The 13,331-nt window shown below is 39.0% G+C and overlaps 1 protein-coding gene across 1 annotated transcript; it reads right to left on the reverse strand.

The window, feature by feature from the left end:
• Window positions 1–788: 788 nt before the first annotated feature.
• On the reverse strand, window positions 789–7,752 carry BMP10 (bone morphogenetic protein 10). The gene is made up of 2 exons (XM_004609157.2): window positions 7,419–7,752; window positions 789–1,729 (listed from the first exon to the last, which is right to left on the reverse strand). The coding sequence occupies exons 1-2, from the start codon at window positions 7,750–7,752 to the stop codon at window positions 789–791; spliced, it is 1,275 nt and encodes a 424-aa protein (XP_004609214.1).
• Window positions 7,753–13,331: the final 5,579 nt, after the last annotated feature.

Genomic DNA, 13,331 nt, shown 5'->3' on the forward strand with positions numbered 1-13,331 from the left:
AGCCAACACGTGACCTTATTTTCCTAGTATCTCAGGAACAGACGTCATCCTGCCATCCTCTCTATTTTCCCTTCTTGACCAGGAGCTGTCCTCTAGAGCACATTAATCTCTCACGGGTTCATTTTCTGCCATTGTGCCTTAAGGTGACTGCCTCTTGAAGTCATTTGGGTTATCAAAATAACCCCTCTCCTCAGACATGCAGCATCCTTTCCCAGGCCCTCTGGCTCTGAGCTAAGGCAGAAGCCCAGTGGATAAAAGTTATACTTATATTTCCAGTAGTATGTGGAAATCTAACACTTTCTTTGATGGCTACATTCCTGGTGTAAATGGTCTTGAACATAAAACATAAATGCTACTTTGAGAAGAAGTGACTGAGAGCATATTATTGACTTTTTATATATACACATTTGATGGAGTATGTGTGAGTATAATCTCTAGAACCAAGTTCATCTATATACACATATACATACATAAATATCTACCTCTTGACACTGCATTTCTGCCTTTGGGTCATTGTATTCAAATGGACATAAAAGACAAGTAGTGAGAGTTTGCTTGCCACTTCGGCTAGAGATGACACTTCCTGGAAATGGCAACTCTGAATTAAAAACAGATTGGGAAGGAAGGGACAAGATTGTAGAGTATGTGTTTCCTATAACAAACTGACCTGTCAGATTCCCGAAGGCAGCAAGCATCTATGATCTGTACACCTCATTAAATAATCTCATTAAATAGAAACACAAAATATACACATTTACAGTTATTAAATAAGCCACAGGACTCCTCTTCTATCTACAGCCACATTCAGAGACTGCCATTCCTTCATATTTGAACTTGTAAGTAACGACGCCTTTGTCTAAATAGAGGATAGAGATGGGCTCTAGCTTGGTGGGCACACAGCAGGCTTTGGAAGCCTTCTGGGAATTCTTGAGGTGGACCAAGGCCTGGATAATTGCATGCTTTGTGGGTGTGAGATGCTCTGCTAGTGGATAGTTGCAAACACCGCGACATTCATAGGCTTCATATCCAGGTGGAGCAATGATCCAAGAGTCCCAACCAATCTCCTTGAAGTCAATGTAGAGTGGGGTCCTCTTGCAATAATTTCCCTTGGCATTCCTTCTGATGCGGGCAGTGGAGTCATAAATGATGTTTGATCTCATCTGCAGAAGAGCCTCTTCACCAGGTCCACTGGAAAAATCATCCAATCCCAGATTGTCTAGCTCAAGAAGTTGCTCATGTGATATCATTTCATTCAGTTCCTCTTTCCGCTCCTTGTCACTGCTTTGGTCATCTGAGAACACTACAATCAAAGGAACATGTTTATTCTGAGCACTGGTGTCTATTTCCAGTTGTCCCTTGATGGTGTCTTCAGCTTCATCATGTCTGCTCTGAATGTGGACCTCTAGCTGATGGGTGGATGGGCCTGACTTTTGCCAACGTTTGATGGCCTCAGTGATGTCAAAAGTCTCCCACTCACTGTTAGTTCCATAGATTTCCCCGGACACCAAAGCAAGCATGCTTCTTTCTTCCTCATTGTCCTCTTTGCTTTCTAGTATTTCAAAAATGGTAACTTTCCGGTCCACTCCTTCAAATATCATGCGATCTCTTTGCACCAGTGTGTACAACCTGAGTTCAGCCATGATTACCTCTTCATGGTGAGGGATAGACACATTGAAGAGCAGAGGGTATTTTCGGAGCCCATTCAAACTGTCTGGTTGGGAAAACAAATCTGAGAGGGAAATGTAAAAGTTAGATATTCAATATGTATCAGAGAAAAACAGATGCTTATTTGTAAGACAAGAGGATTTTTCCATATAGGATCTTTGATAGCAAGAATGAGGGGAGAAGTACAATGAAAAAAATCAACACAAAGTCAGTATTCTCTGATACAAATGTACCTCGTGAAATGCAAAACTGAATTAAGGATCCAAGTCTAAAATGAAGAATGGCTGCCTTATGGAAGCCTTGCTTGAGTAGAATATCGATTACATGGTAATAGATTGGGATGAACCTTAGAGATTATGCAGGAAATGCCTCCGATTTTTCTAATCTCTGAAGGGCTAAATAATGGGATATGTGGCGGTGGTTTTTTTCCTAGAAACATCTCAAAGACACAGACATTACTTTTCACATTTACACTTATAATAGCTTGATATATTACTAGATAATTAGTTGGGCACGGGTCTTCCTGAAAATCTCCATGTAGACCAGGAATTGGTAAACTCTATAGCTTATAGGCACCTGCTTGGGAAATAATATTCCTATGGGAAATAAGATATTATTGAAGCCTAGATTCACTCAGTTGTTTTTGTAATGTTTGTGGGTACTACTATGCTATAATTTCAAAGGTTAAATAGTCACAAGGAAAACATATTTACTATGTACCTGACCTTTTGCTAAAATGGGTTGCTAACCTCAGGATCAAAGAGATGGCACAGGGTAAAGCACTTTTCTTGGATGTTAACACGCCCAGTTTGATCCCTAGCACTACAGCAGCCCTGAGTACAAAACAAGGAGGAATCTCTGAGCACTGCTGAGAGTGACATACAAAAAAAGGTTGCTAATCTTTGATTTAGACACTAACAGCTGATGAAGCCAACAAGATAACCAAATACCAATGAAATCATAAGTACTGAATTTGTATGTCTTCTACAAGGAGAAGTGTTTGAAAATTATGCCCTAAAGTTAGATTTCTTTACTTATAAAATTTAGAACCCTCCATTTCTGGTGGGGAGTTTGACTAAAGACTATTTATGAAACAAAATTGTATAAAGACATTCAACCTTGAAAGCATGCTTCCAAATGTCTTCAAAGTGATATGCCTTGATGGGGAAACTTTAAGGGCATTGAATATCAAAGGGCTTCATGACACCAAGGATGCTAAACATTAGCTAGCCAAAGGTTGTTAGAATCTTTGACAGCACTTTCCTAACAGTACATAGATATATAAGTTCATTATTTCAATGTGATATTTACTCCAGGTTGTCCTCTTTGGTATTTTCTTTTCTAAGAAAATTATTTTATACGAATAATTTTATTTGGAATTATTCCAATAACAGAACTTTTTGTTTATTTACTTATTTATTTTGGCTTAGGGGCACACCCAGTGGTGCTCAGCACTTACTCCTGACTCTGTGCTTAGGAATCACTCCTACCAGGCATAGGAGACCATATAAGGTGTCAGGAATTAAACCCAGATCATCCAATTGCTAGGCAAATGCCCAAGTCACTGCACTATCACACAGGGCCCAATAGAAGCATTTATTAAATGAGATTATTAGAGTTGAAAGTTCTGTGGATTTTTTCCTAATACACATGAACAAAAATATATCCACATTTTCTAAACAGAAATTTCATATGATTCAAAGCTTCCTCCAGGTACCACCAACTATCATCTCTGAAACTGGCAGAGAAAATGTTACTCAGTTAAATGAAGTTAAATTCTCTGGCATGGGTCTCAAAATCAGCTATAGTCACACTTTTTCCTATACAGTAAGAGTTCCCACCCATCCTAATCAGTGCAATGCAATTGCTCAATAGATACTTGTTGAGAGATTAAATAAGTTCTAAACCCTCTAATTTACTTTTCTTTATTGGGAGGGGGGAACTTGTAAACAGTGCTGAGGATATTTAGGGGCCACATGGGAGATTCTGGGTCAACAGGGCTGTAGACTCAATGTAACAGCCAGAGGAAGTGATGCTGCTTGGAAACCCGGGAAGGGGGCACCCTGGAGGTGCTGAGGGCTTCCACAGGTGCATCAGTTTCATGCTAGTTAAGCATACGAACTGCATACTATCTCTTAGTGTCTGTATTCCCCCATTGAAGGTAAACGGCTGTCTTCGCAATTTGCCAAACAACTTTTGCTTTATGGCACATTGGACCTTGAGTGTGTTCTTCTAATCTGTACAAACCCTTTCCCCTTACTGCTACCATTCTAGCTGTGACCCTTCCCTGTGGACTCTCCCGTCCTCACCTCCCTCTAAGGAAGTTTATTCCTTTTAGGGTCACTAGAATGCTTACCCTGTGTATCCCTTCTTTGCTATTTATATCTTTGCATTTCAGTTGCTGTTTTTTATAGTGGTGGGAATTGAATCCAGGTTTACTGCATGCAAGGCAAGAGGTTTACTGTTGAGCTATATCTTCCATCCTTCATTTGTCTTCTTTTCTTTGCAGGGATTCAGCCATATTCAGTACAGCAGGGTACCTGCTAGTGGTACTATTCCTGGTAGTGCCAGGGACACCAGTTGCATGCAAGTCAAGCTCAATTGACTTACTAAGACTGGATCTTCCCAACTAGATTATTACCATACTGAACTGTATCACATTTAAATTCCATTTTATGCCTTTAGACTACCATGATGACTTAAGTAACACTTAAAAATATTGATTAGTTGATGATTCTGGACATCAGACCAAAGTGACTCCTGGACATGACAAATGTCCTTAATAACACGTGGCTTGGCAGCGGTAACCCCCTATATGCAAATAAACAATATTTGACTCCCCTTGTACAGAGAACAAGAAAAGACAAGAAATTTGGGAGTAATATGATATTGCTTAATCCATGGTAAAATGAAGAAAAAGTAAAGGAAGGAAGGAATTACAAGGAACAAAAGTTTGGGCAGTGTAAGAGAAGTTCCATATTTTGGTTGTAATGATGTTCTCAGTGGATGCTTGCATGCATTATTTCCTATAATATTAACACTTCAATGTGTGTACTTTATTGTATGTTGATTATACTTCAATAAAAATATTAAAAAAAATAAGTTCAATGTGCATGGTGCCTGTGAGCTCAAAACAATGAATATAGGTACTACATCTCAGAGCAAAGCAATTAATACTTGTTGATCTGATTTCATGTGCCAGGCACTTTACAATGTTTTCTTATTTAATTCTTACGATTAGAAATAAAAGTATTACCATTCTGTTTGATTTAGAACATGAGAAATTGAACCGCTGGAGGAGGAACAGCCTCTAGGGCACTTGTCTTACAGTCAACCTGGGTTCAATCCCCAACACCCCATACAGTCCGCTGAACCCATCAGAAGTGATCCCTGAGCACAGAACCAGGAGTAAATTCTAACAACACCAAGTGTGGCCCAAAAACCAAAAGGAAAAAAATTTTAAAGCTTAAAACAAAAATGGAGCCTCAATCAGTCAGAACAGTGGTAGGAGCTGAAGTCATGCATTTTCAACCATGACTGCGGCACTTATTTTCACGTTAGCTATTTCGAGGACCCTTTAGTAGGGCGCTGCGGTGACCAGGCTCACAGAGTCAAAAGAGAGGAAGAAACAGCCGTCAGGGTGAGCCCAGTGAAAAATTCCGATCTTAGGGTTTCACTTTTCCACCCACACACTGTGAGAGGTGTGGGCATCTGGATTGCCCTGAAACAAGTTCTGTTAAGCTCCACTTCCTGACCTGGATCCTCCTAGTCCTCCCACAACAGAAGTGAGAAGTGAAAAAAAAAATACTCCTTTTTTCCCTGGGGATATAAACATTTTCCCTCCCACTCTCAGAGGCAGGCAGTTAGGGCGCGGAAACATGGGGATGTTTCCCTGGAAGAAAGCTGTTCATTTTCAATTCAAACTTACCTCCAGAAGAAATCTGTAATTTTTGTTTGTCATTTCCATTTCTCATTACTAAGTGATGCTAAATAACATATCCAATGCTATTAAATATTACCAATTTGGCTAGTCAACTAAAATTTAATTTTTTTTTTTTTGCATCCTGGTGATGCACAGGGGTTACTCCTGGCTCTGCACTCAGGAATTACTCCTGGTGGTGCTCAGGGGACCATATGGGATGCTGGGAATCGAACCCAGATTGGTGGAGTGCAAGGCAAATGCCCTACCCGCTGTGATATTGCTCCAGCCCCAAGTCAACTAAAATTTAAAGTTTTAGTTAAATTTAAATTTAAAGTTTTAAATTTGAAATTTAAAGTTTTAAATTTGAAGACATCATCAAAGTATCTCAAGGTCTGAGGAATTTAAAATTTGAAGGTAAGCAATATCTCAAGGTCTAGAGGACTCAACATTTCCTCCAATACCTGCAGTTCAAGAAATTCATTAGTAGTAATTAGTAGTTTTGCTTAGCACTTCTTAGTAAATGGAATACTTTCTAATGCTTGCCTCTTTTGAGTCTCTCAGTTGGGTAATATAGGTCTATTATCTGAAATTACAGATAAGAAAATTTAGGTTCAACTAAATCTAATTATCTATAAGCTAATGCACTGTCAAAACTCAAAATCCTGAGCTGTTACTTGTTTGCCACCTCTTTCTACTTTAAGAACTACTGGCCAACATTGGTGTAAAATTTCTTTTGTACCTAATTAAAGATTATAATAACATAAGTGGCAAATACTAAAAGTTGCAAATACTAACATTGTTCAATTTTTCATATCCACAGCCTTTATTGTAGATAACAAAAATAGAAAAGCTTAGCCTGTTAACATTAAACAGAAAATTAACCTGTGTTTTTATATTTAATTACTGAATTTAAAGATAGGGCAGGGGTGGGGAGAGCTGTGGAGAAGAAGAAGAAAACACACTTTTACACCGCCACTAAGAGCTTATAAAAAGGCTTACACATTACTTTTCATATACACACATAAGTAAACTGGATTATTAATTAGGCCATATGTGCACTTTCTGGAAACTAAAATCAGTTCTCCAAGGATATAAGATATCAACCACACCACCACTTTAGAATCTCTAAAATTTCTCTTTTCAACCCATATTTAGGAGACGTTGCTGGCTACAACATCTCCTAAATATGGGTTGAAAAGAGAAATCTATCCAAAGTTTGAGGGAGACTCAGTCACAGCTTTCTGTGGGTTGTTGTTTGTTTGTTTGTTTTTATTCTAAGTGAAGTGAACAAATTTTGTAGTCAATAGTAAATGAAAATAGGCTTATCTAAAAAGTGGCAAAAGTCTACTAGGAATCCAACATTAATTTCTCTCTTTTTTTTTTTTGCAAAAGTTTGGACCACACCTGACAGTACTCAGGGTTGTTCCTAGCTCTGCACTCAGAAATTACTCCAGACAGTTCTCTGGTGACTGTATGGGACTGCCAGGGATTGAACCCATGTCGACCCTGTGAAAGGCAAATGCCCCACCATCGCTCTGACCCCACAACATTAATTTTGAGTATAATTTTATATCCAAATTTAAAAATGCTAATGAGCTACTTATGATGTAAAAACGATAAACACTTTGCAACTTTGGATGAAAAGGTACTCTTTGATGCCTTTTAACAATATTTAGAAATGATGAAAACAATATAAAACATCATTGCTTCTGTGTACCCACACCTTTATGAAAATGTTATTTCCCTTATCTCTATTATCTCCATATATTATTACTTACGACTTGCAGGAAAAAAATCTAAGCCATAACTTAACTTGAAAACGCAAATTTACCTTCATTCTTGAAGCTTCTGATGATGTTGGCAGACGGCATGGAGGAACGGTCCGTTGCGAATTTGTTGTAGAGTTCCAACATGTACTCTGGTGGGTCAACCTTGCCTGAATCCTGCATTGGGATGTCAGACAGGTTCAATGTCTTGAGAAACTCATTCTTCATGCTCTGCAGCAGAGTGCTAAAGTCGACCCCATCTTGCTCTGAGAAGACATCATCAAAGAGGGGCATGTCTTCTTCCAGAGGAGACTGCTCCAGGCTCATGATGGGGCTGCCAGACACCCAGTGAGCCCCCAGGCAGAGAAGAGCACACAGCTGCAGGGTCAGAGCGCCCATGACTGTGCTCAAGTCCCCAGGCCAACTGGGGAAGCTTTAGCTCTCCTGGGCTCCAAGTGGCAGTTTTATCTTGTGGAACGTAGATGTCTCTGTCACTAGAGACAAGTTTGGAAACTCTTCTTCTCTTTCCCTCCCCCTACCACTCTTCCTCTCCCCCCAAAAGTCAGGTTGCAGTAATTGGATAGCAGAATCCTCTATAGGGGCCCAGCCTTTCTTATCTTCCTAGTGTAAACTTGTGCACCAGATTTTGTTTCTATCTTGCAATCCCTTTTTCTTTTAATGAGCATTTTGTAAACATTTTCACATTCTGACACTGATTTGAGCTGGAGGCAGGACAGTTTTTTTCGAGCAAAGATTCTGTTTCTTTTTATTCTAATTCACTTCCTTTTGTCACGATTGTGGCCCAATTTCACACATATAAAGCATAAGATATTAGGAATCAACACAATACACATCAACAGCTATATGCATTAATTCAAATGCTGGACTTCTATCCTGCCATAAGTGCTTATGAAGACTAAATATCCAGCATTTTCAAGTTAATTTGTTAATAGATAGCAACAAAGTTTTATGTGAAGACACATCTACATACTGAAAATGGAAAAGTAAAACTTCATGACAATAGCCTTTTTTTCCTATTAGATTTGATCCAACTAGAATGAATTCCCAAAACTAAGCTGAGTGAATAATTAATATAGCAAATGAAATTGAGTAGGTGTTTTTCTACCAATAGGAATCATACTTAAAAAATTTATATTTACCACTGTATATGCTCCTTATAAAAGTAAATTGCTAATTAGCTTTCACAAATATGGGGTCACTAAAGTCCAAACATTTGATGGAGGTCACAGAGCTCTGCATTGAGAGAATAAGATCTTGACCTAGACAGTTTGAATCTGAGGCATGGACAGTGAAGCTGTAAGACAGGTCCAGCCCAGCCCTTCCCAGGGAATCTACAGGCAGGCAACTATTTACAGATGAATATGGAATTCTGGTCTGTCACCCTTCAGAACAGTATTAAGATGTCCAATATCCAAATCCATCATTTGGGGATAAATCAACCTGATCAGTGAGTGGCTCCAGTAAAAGTTTGATAATCATTACGAGGCAGATGAAAATATCAAATGCCTTGATCTGGAAACCAATGGGGCTATTAAATGGTGTGTCTGGCATAGGAAAATCAAGTCTAATTCATCCCACTTTCTGATCCTAATTAGTAGAAGCAACAATGTAATGAAGGAAAGGAGTCACGTAGGCACCTCAGAGACTGGCTTGGACCATGCACACCCCGACTGTGCTCAGGGAACGATACCCAGATATTTGCTACCCTTGAATACCTTTTGTTTCTGAGTTAAGTTATACTATCCTTCCCCTAAAAGGCTAGTTACAGCATCTCACTTTCCTTCTCTCTCTAGTTTCCCTAAGGTGCATGTCATTTTCTGATTCATCCCCCTACTCAAATGCAAATTTTGCAGAAAAATTTTGGGCTACCATATGCAGAAAGATATATTAAAATTGTCCTTTTGTTTAATAGATCTCTTTCACTTAAAGTTCTGTGCGTCTATGAAAAAGCAAATCATAGGCTGAAAATAGATTTATACCTGGAATGGCCTACGTGAAGGAGTCCAAGCCATCAGTCATTCTGCAGGTAGTAACTTTTGAAGAGAGGGTTCAGACAGCATACCAGCAGGGTCTTTGTATCACGTCCTGCATCAAAACCAGCACCCGTTTATCTTTACACACACACAGATGTCAACGCACACTCCAAAACTCTGAATGGCAAGCATGTGCATGTAACTGCCACAGGACAGCAGAGTAAGTGGCAGTACTTAGAACCCTGACATGATGCTTCCAAAGGTCAGAAGGACAGATGGCCCCTGCACCTTGTAGAGATAGATTGTTGATATTCTTAGGACCAAGGCATGCACCTGAGACTTCATAGGCTTCTGAGTGAGTTGTCAGTGTTAGAGAAACCATAGGGTTAAATATTTGGACCAGTTAATCCAATATAAATGTTTGCACTTTTAGCAGATTGATAAAAAAGAATCAGAAAAGTGACCATAAGAAAATACTAATGTGTCAATGCCTCAATACCCAATACCTCTTGAAATGCAAGGTTCCGAATCTCATTCCTATATTGGTGGGGTGAGGAAAGAAAATGAAATTCTTACCTGGAAACAGGAGACATAACTTTCCTCCCCCTGCTATGCCAGGCACATCTTGACCTTAGTTACAGCCTCTTGGTCACCAAGATTTTCCCTATGGGCTTTTCTGAATGACTCTCATCTATCTCTAAATGGTTCAGACATCTCTATTCCTTGCTCTGTTTTGATTTTTCAGAGTACAGCATATCTCTTCGCTTTGCACTAACATAACCAAATTGGATCTCAGTCATTTGGAATTGCTATTTGTTTAAAGTGAAAATTATTATTTTTCTGAGCCAAAGGTATGAAAGGTATGTCCAGACAGTTTAAGGGAAGCCACACAAGTAGAAAATGTTTTTTAAAAACAAACTGCACATTATGCTCTTCAATCTTACTGAAAAAAAAAACCCTCCAGTCTTTCTTATTTTTTTTGGCTTTGGGGGGGGGTCACACCCAGCAATGCCCAGGGGTTACTCCTGGCTCTGCACTCAGGAATTCCTCCTGGTGGTTCTCAGGGGACCATATGGGATGCTGGGAATTGAACATGGTTGGCCACATGCAAGGCAAACACTCTACCCTCTGTGCTATCACTCTAGCCCTCCCTCCCGTCTTTCTTTACACACAGTTTTAGGTCATCTTTTAAGAAAGTTCCAGTGACTGTACAAACACGATGTAAGATAAAACTCCTCTGGTTTCTCAAAAGCATCTGTGACCCAGACCAGGTTAGACCCACAGCACTACAACCATACAATTTATGTTATTCTTTGTGATCAATTGATAGATCCTGAATAAATGTGATCCATATCGTTCTGCTGGACAAAAGTTAATGAGTTTTTGAGGTTTCTGAAAGAGCCTCCAGATCCTTAGAATTCCCATTTCCATAGATTTTAGTTCAGAAGTATGATACTACTCTTTCTGCCCGGTTAATAATTTTCAGGATTTGGGGGCATACCTTCTGAAATGTGATTTCAAGCGGGCACCAGTAACGTCTCTTATTGAGAGACTTATTTTTACTGTTTTTGGCATATCCAATATGCACGAGTAGCTTGCCAGGTTCTGCCGTGCCGGCTCCATACTCTCGGTAGCTTGCTGGGCTCTTCGAGAGGGGCGGAGGAATCGAACTTGGGTCGGTCGTGTGAAATGTGATAAGAAAAAATATTAGCTATACCAAAGGTCACATTCAATCAAAACATAGTAGCTGCAGTGCTTGAGCAGATCACAGAGGTCCTACGCTTTACCTCTTTGGGATCTCAACCCTAGGAAGATCTGGGATATATCCTGGGAGAGGACCAGGGGCTGCAGCTAGTACCAGTCTATATCCGGGCATTTAAATACCTTATTGCCACATATAGTATTGTGGTATTATATGCAACAGATGGACCTATGTTCTGTTAAAATTGTTAGGCCAAAGCTCTTCAGTCTACAAGCTATTAGAATTTATAGTTTTAGATAGATAGCTATCTATCTTGGTGCTATCTATCATACACTGATGACTACTTTGTGTGCCTTCAGAACGCACTTTCCAACTACTCTCTCATTCTCCAGTCCAGATTCTGTCCTCTGTTCCCAATCCTAGAAAAAAAATTGAAGGTGCTTTAATCCCTGGGAAGAGTCAGGGAGGAAAATCTGCCTAGCACCTTTCTCTAAGATCAGAAGTTGCCTTGACAGTATTATTTGTAGTCAATTCCATATTCCGGAAACGGCCATTTCAGTGGGTGACTGTTCCCTTGCCACTGCTTCTCCACCATCACTATTGGTTGCTACTTACCAGAGGCTTCTCATATTTTTAAGAGCGTTTGTCTTTAGATTGCTCACAGTGTTGTTATAAGGCTAAAGTGTAATGGCCATTTAAATTGAAGTACATTATGAACATATTCATAAATTTTCTGAGATCTACTCTATGTGTAGATTAGTTTGAAAGCATTATAAACTACTCACCTGATATTTTGCAAAGGACTAATTTTTTCTTTATTTTAGGCACTGTGATTTACAATAGTGTTAATGATAGGGTTTATGCATAAAATGTTGCAGCATCTTATCTTCTGTAAGAGTGTCTGCTTCCTTCCACCATATCCCAGTGTCCCCTTCCTTAACTGCAAAACAATATGAACTTGTGAATGAAGACATAGTATGGGGAGCACTATATTAACATATAATATTGGACTCCCAAACTTTATAAGTGATTTGACCCATATGAAGCAAGAAACCTAGGAGCAAAAAAACATCACTATAGGGTTAAAAAAAAGAGACTGAAGTTTAAGTATACCTCAGTCTACATGAGGTCTCCCTTTATACAGTAAAGAGAGATATATAGCATAGCTATGGCAATAATCACCAAATTAATATATGAACTCAATATAATTTCAATTACAACCATAATAGGGCTTTTAATAGTTTTTTAAAAAGATGATCCTAAAATTTATATGTAGATGTAAAGTGCTAAGAATAGTTATTATAGACTTGGAGAATAATTTTATGAAATATTTTACTAATGAAATATTTAGATATATTAAATATGAGTAATAATCAAGATGGTGTTTATATTTATATGGCTACATAAACCAAAGAAAATGCCTTGGGAAAATTCACACATACAAAAATGTGAAATATAATTCTTGGAATTATAACTGTGTGGAGTAAAGATAGGCAATTTTATCAATGGTACTAAGATCATTTATTGGAAATATATATTACCTACTTCACTGCTATGCTAAGATAAAATGCAGGAGATCAAGGGCTCAGTATGATGACATGATTGAGAGAGAATCCACAACTGTGCTCAGAAACCTGGAGGGGGAGAACTTTGGTACTAGGGGCCACTCTGACACTCTGGTCCTTGGGTACCATTTCTAGAACTAGGCCCAAAAATGTGCTGGGGTCATGGGATCATGAGAGCTACACCTACTGTCCTTGGGAGGCATGGAGGGCCAGGGATAGAAACTTGCATATGCTTTACTCTCTTGAGTTATCATCCCAGATCAATGGAAAAAAAACAAAACAACAAATCTGAAACCTTGTCTTGATGACAGAGATGTCCTCTGCTGAGGGCAATGTGGTCAGCAGGGGCTTTATTCCTTTAATCTTAAGAACTAGTACCTGTTGTGCCCATCCTAGAAGATAATGATTCTGTTATTTTTGCTAATATATATATATATATTAGGATTTGGCTAATATATATTTATATTAGAGAAGAATAGATATACTCTCTAAAATCCAATGTTAGAAAAAGTTTATATATTGATACCTTTAAATACTAAATTATCAAAAAATTATTATTGTTAGTTTAAGGGGCCGGAGCGATAGCACAGTGAGTAGGGCGTTTGCCTTGCACGCGACAGAACCGGGTTTGATTCCTCCACCCCTCTCGGAGAGCCCGGCAAGCTACCGTGAGTATCTCGTCAGCACAGCAGAGCCTGGCAAGCTACCCATGGTGTA

This window comes from Sorex araneus, chromosome X (genome assembly GCF_027595985.1).
Source record: "Sorex araneus isolate mSorAra2 chromosome X, mSorAra2.pri, whole genome shotgun sequence".
In the NCBI taxonomy this organism is placed as follows: Eukaryota; Metazoa; Chordata; class Mammalia; order Eulipotyphla; family Soricidae; genus Sorex; species Sorex araneus.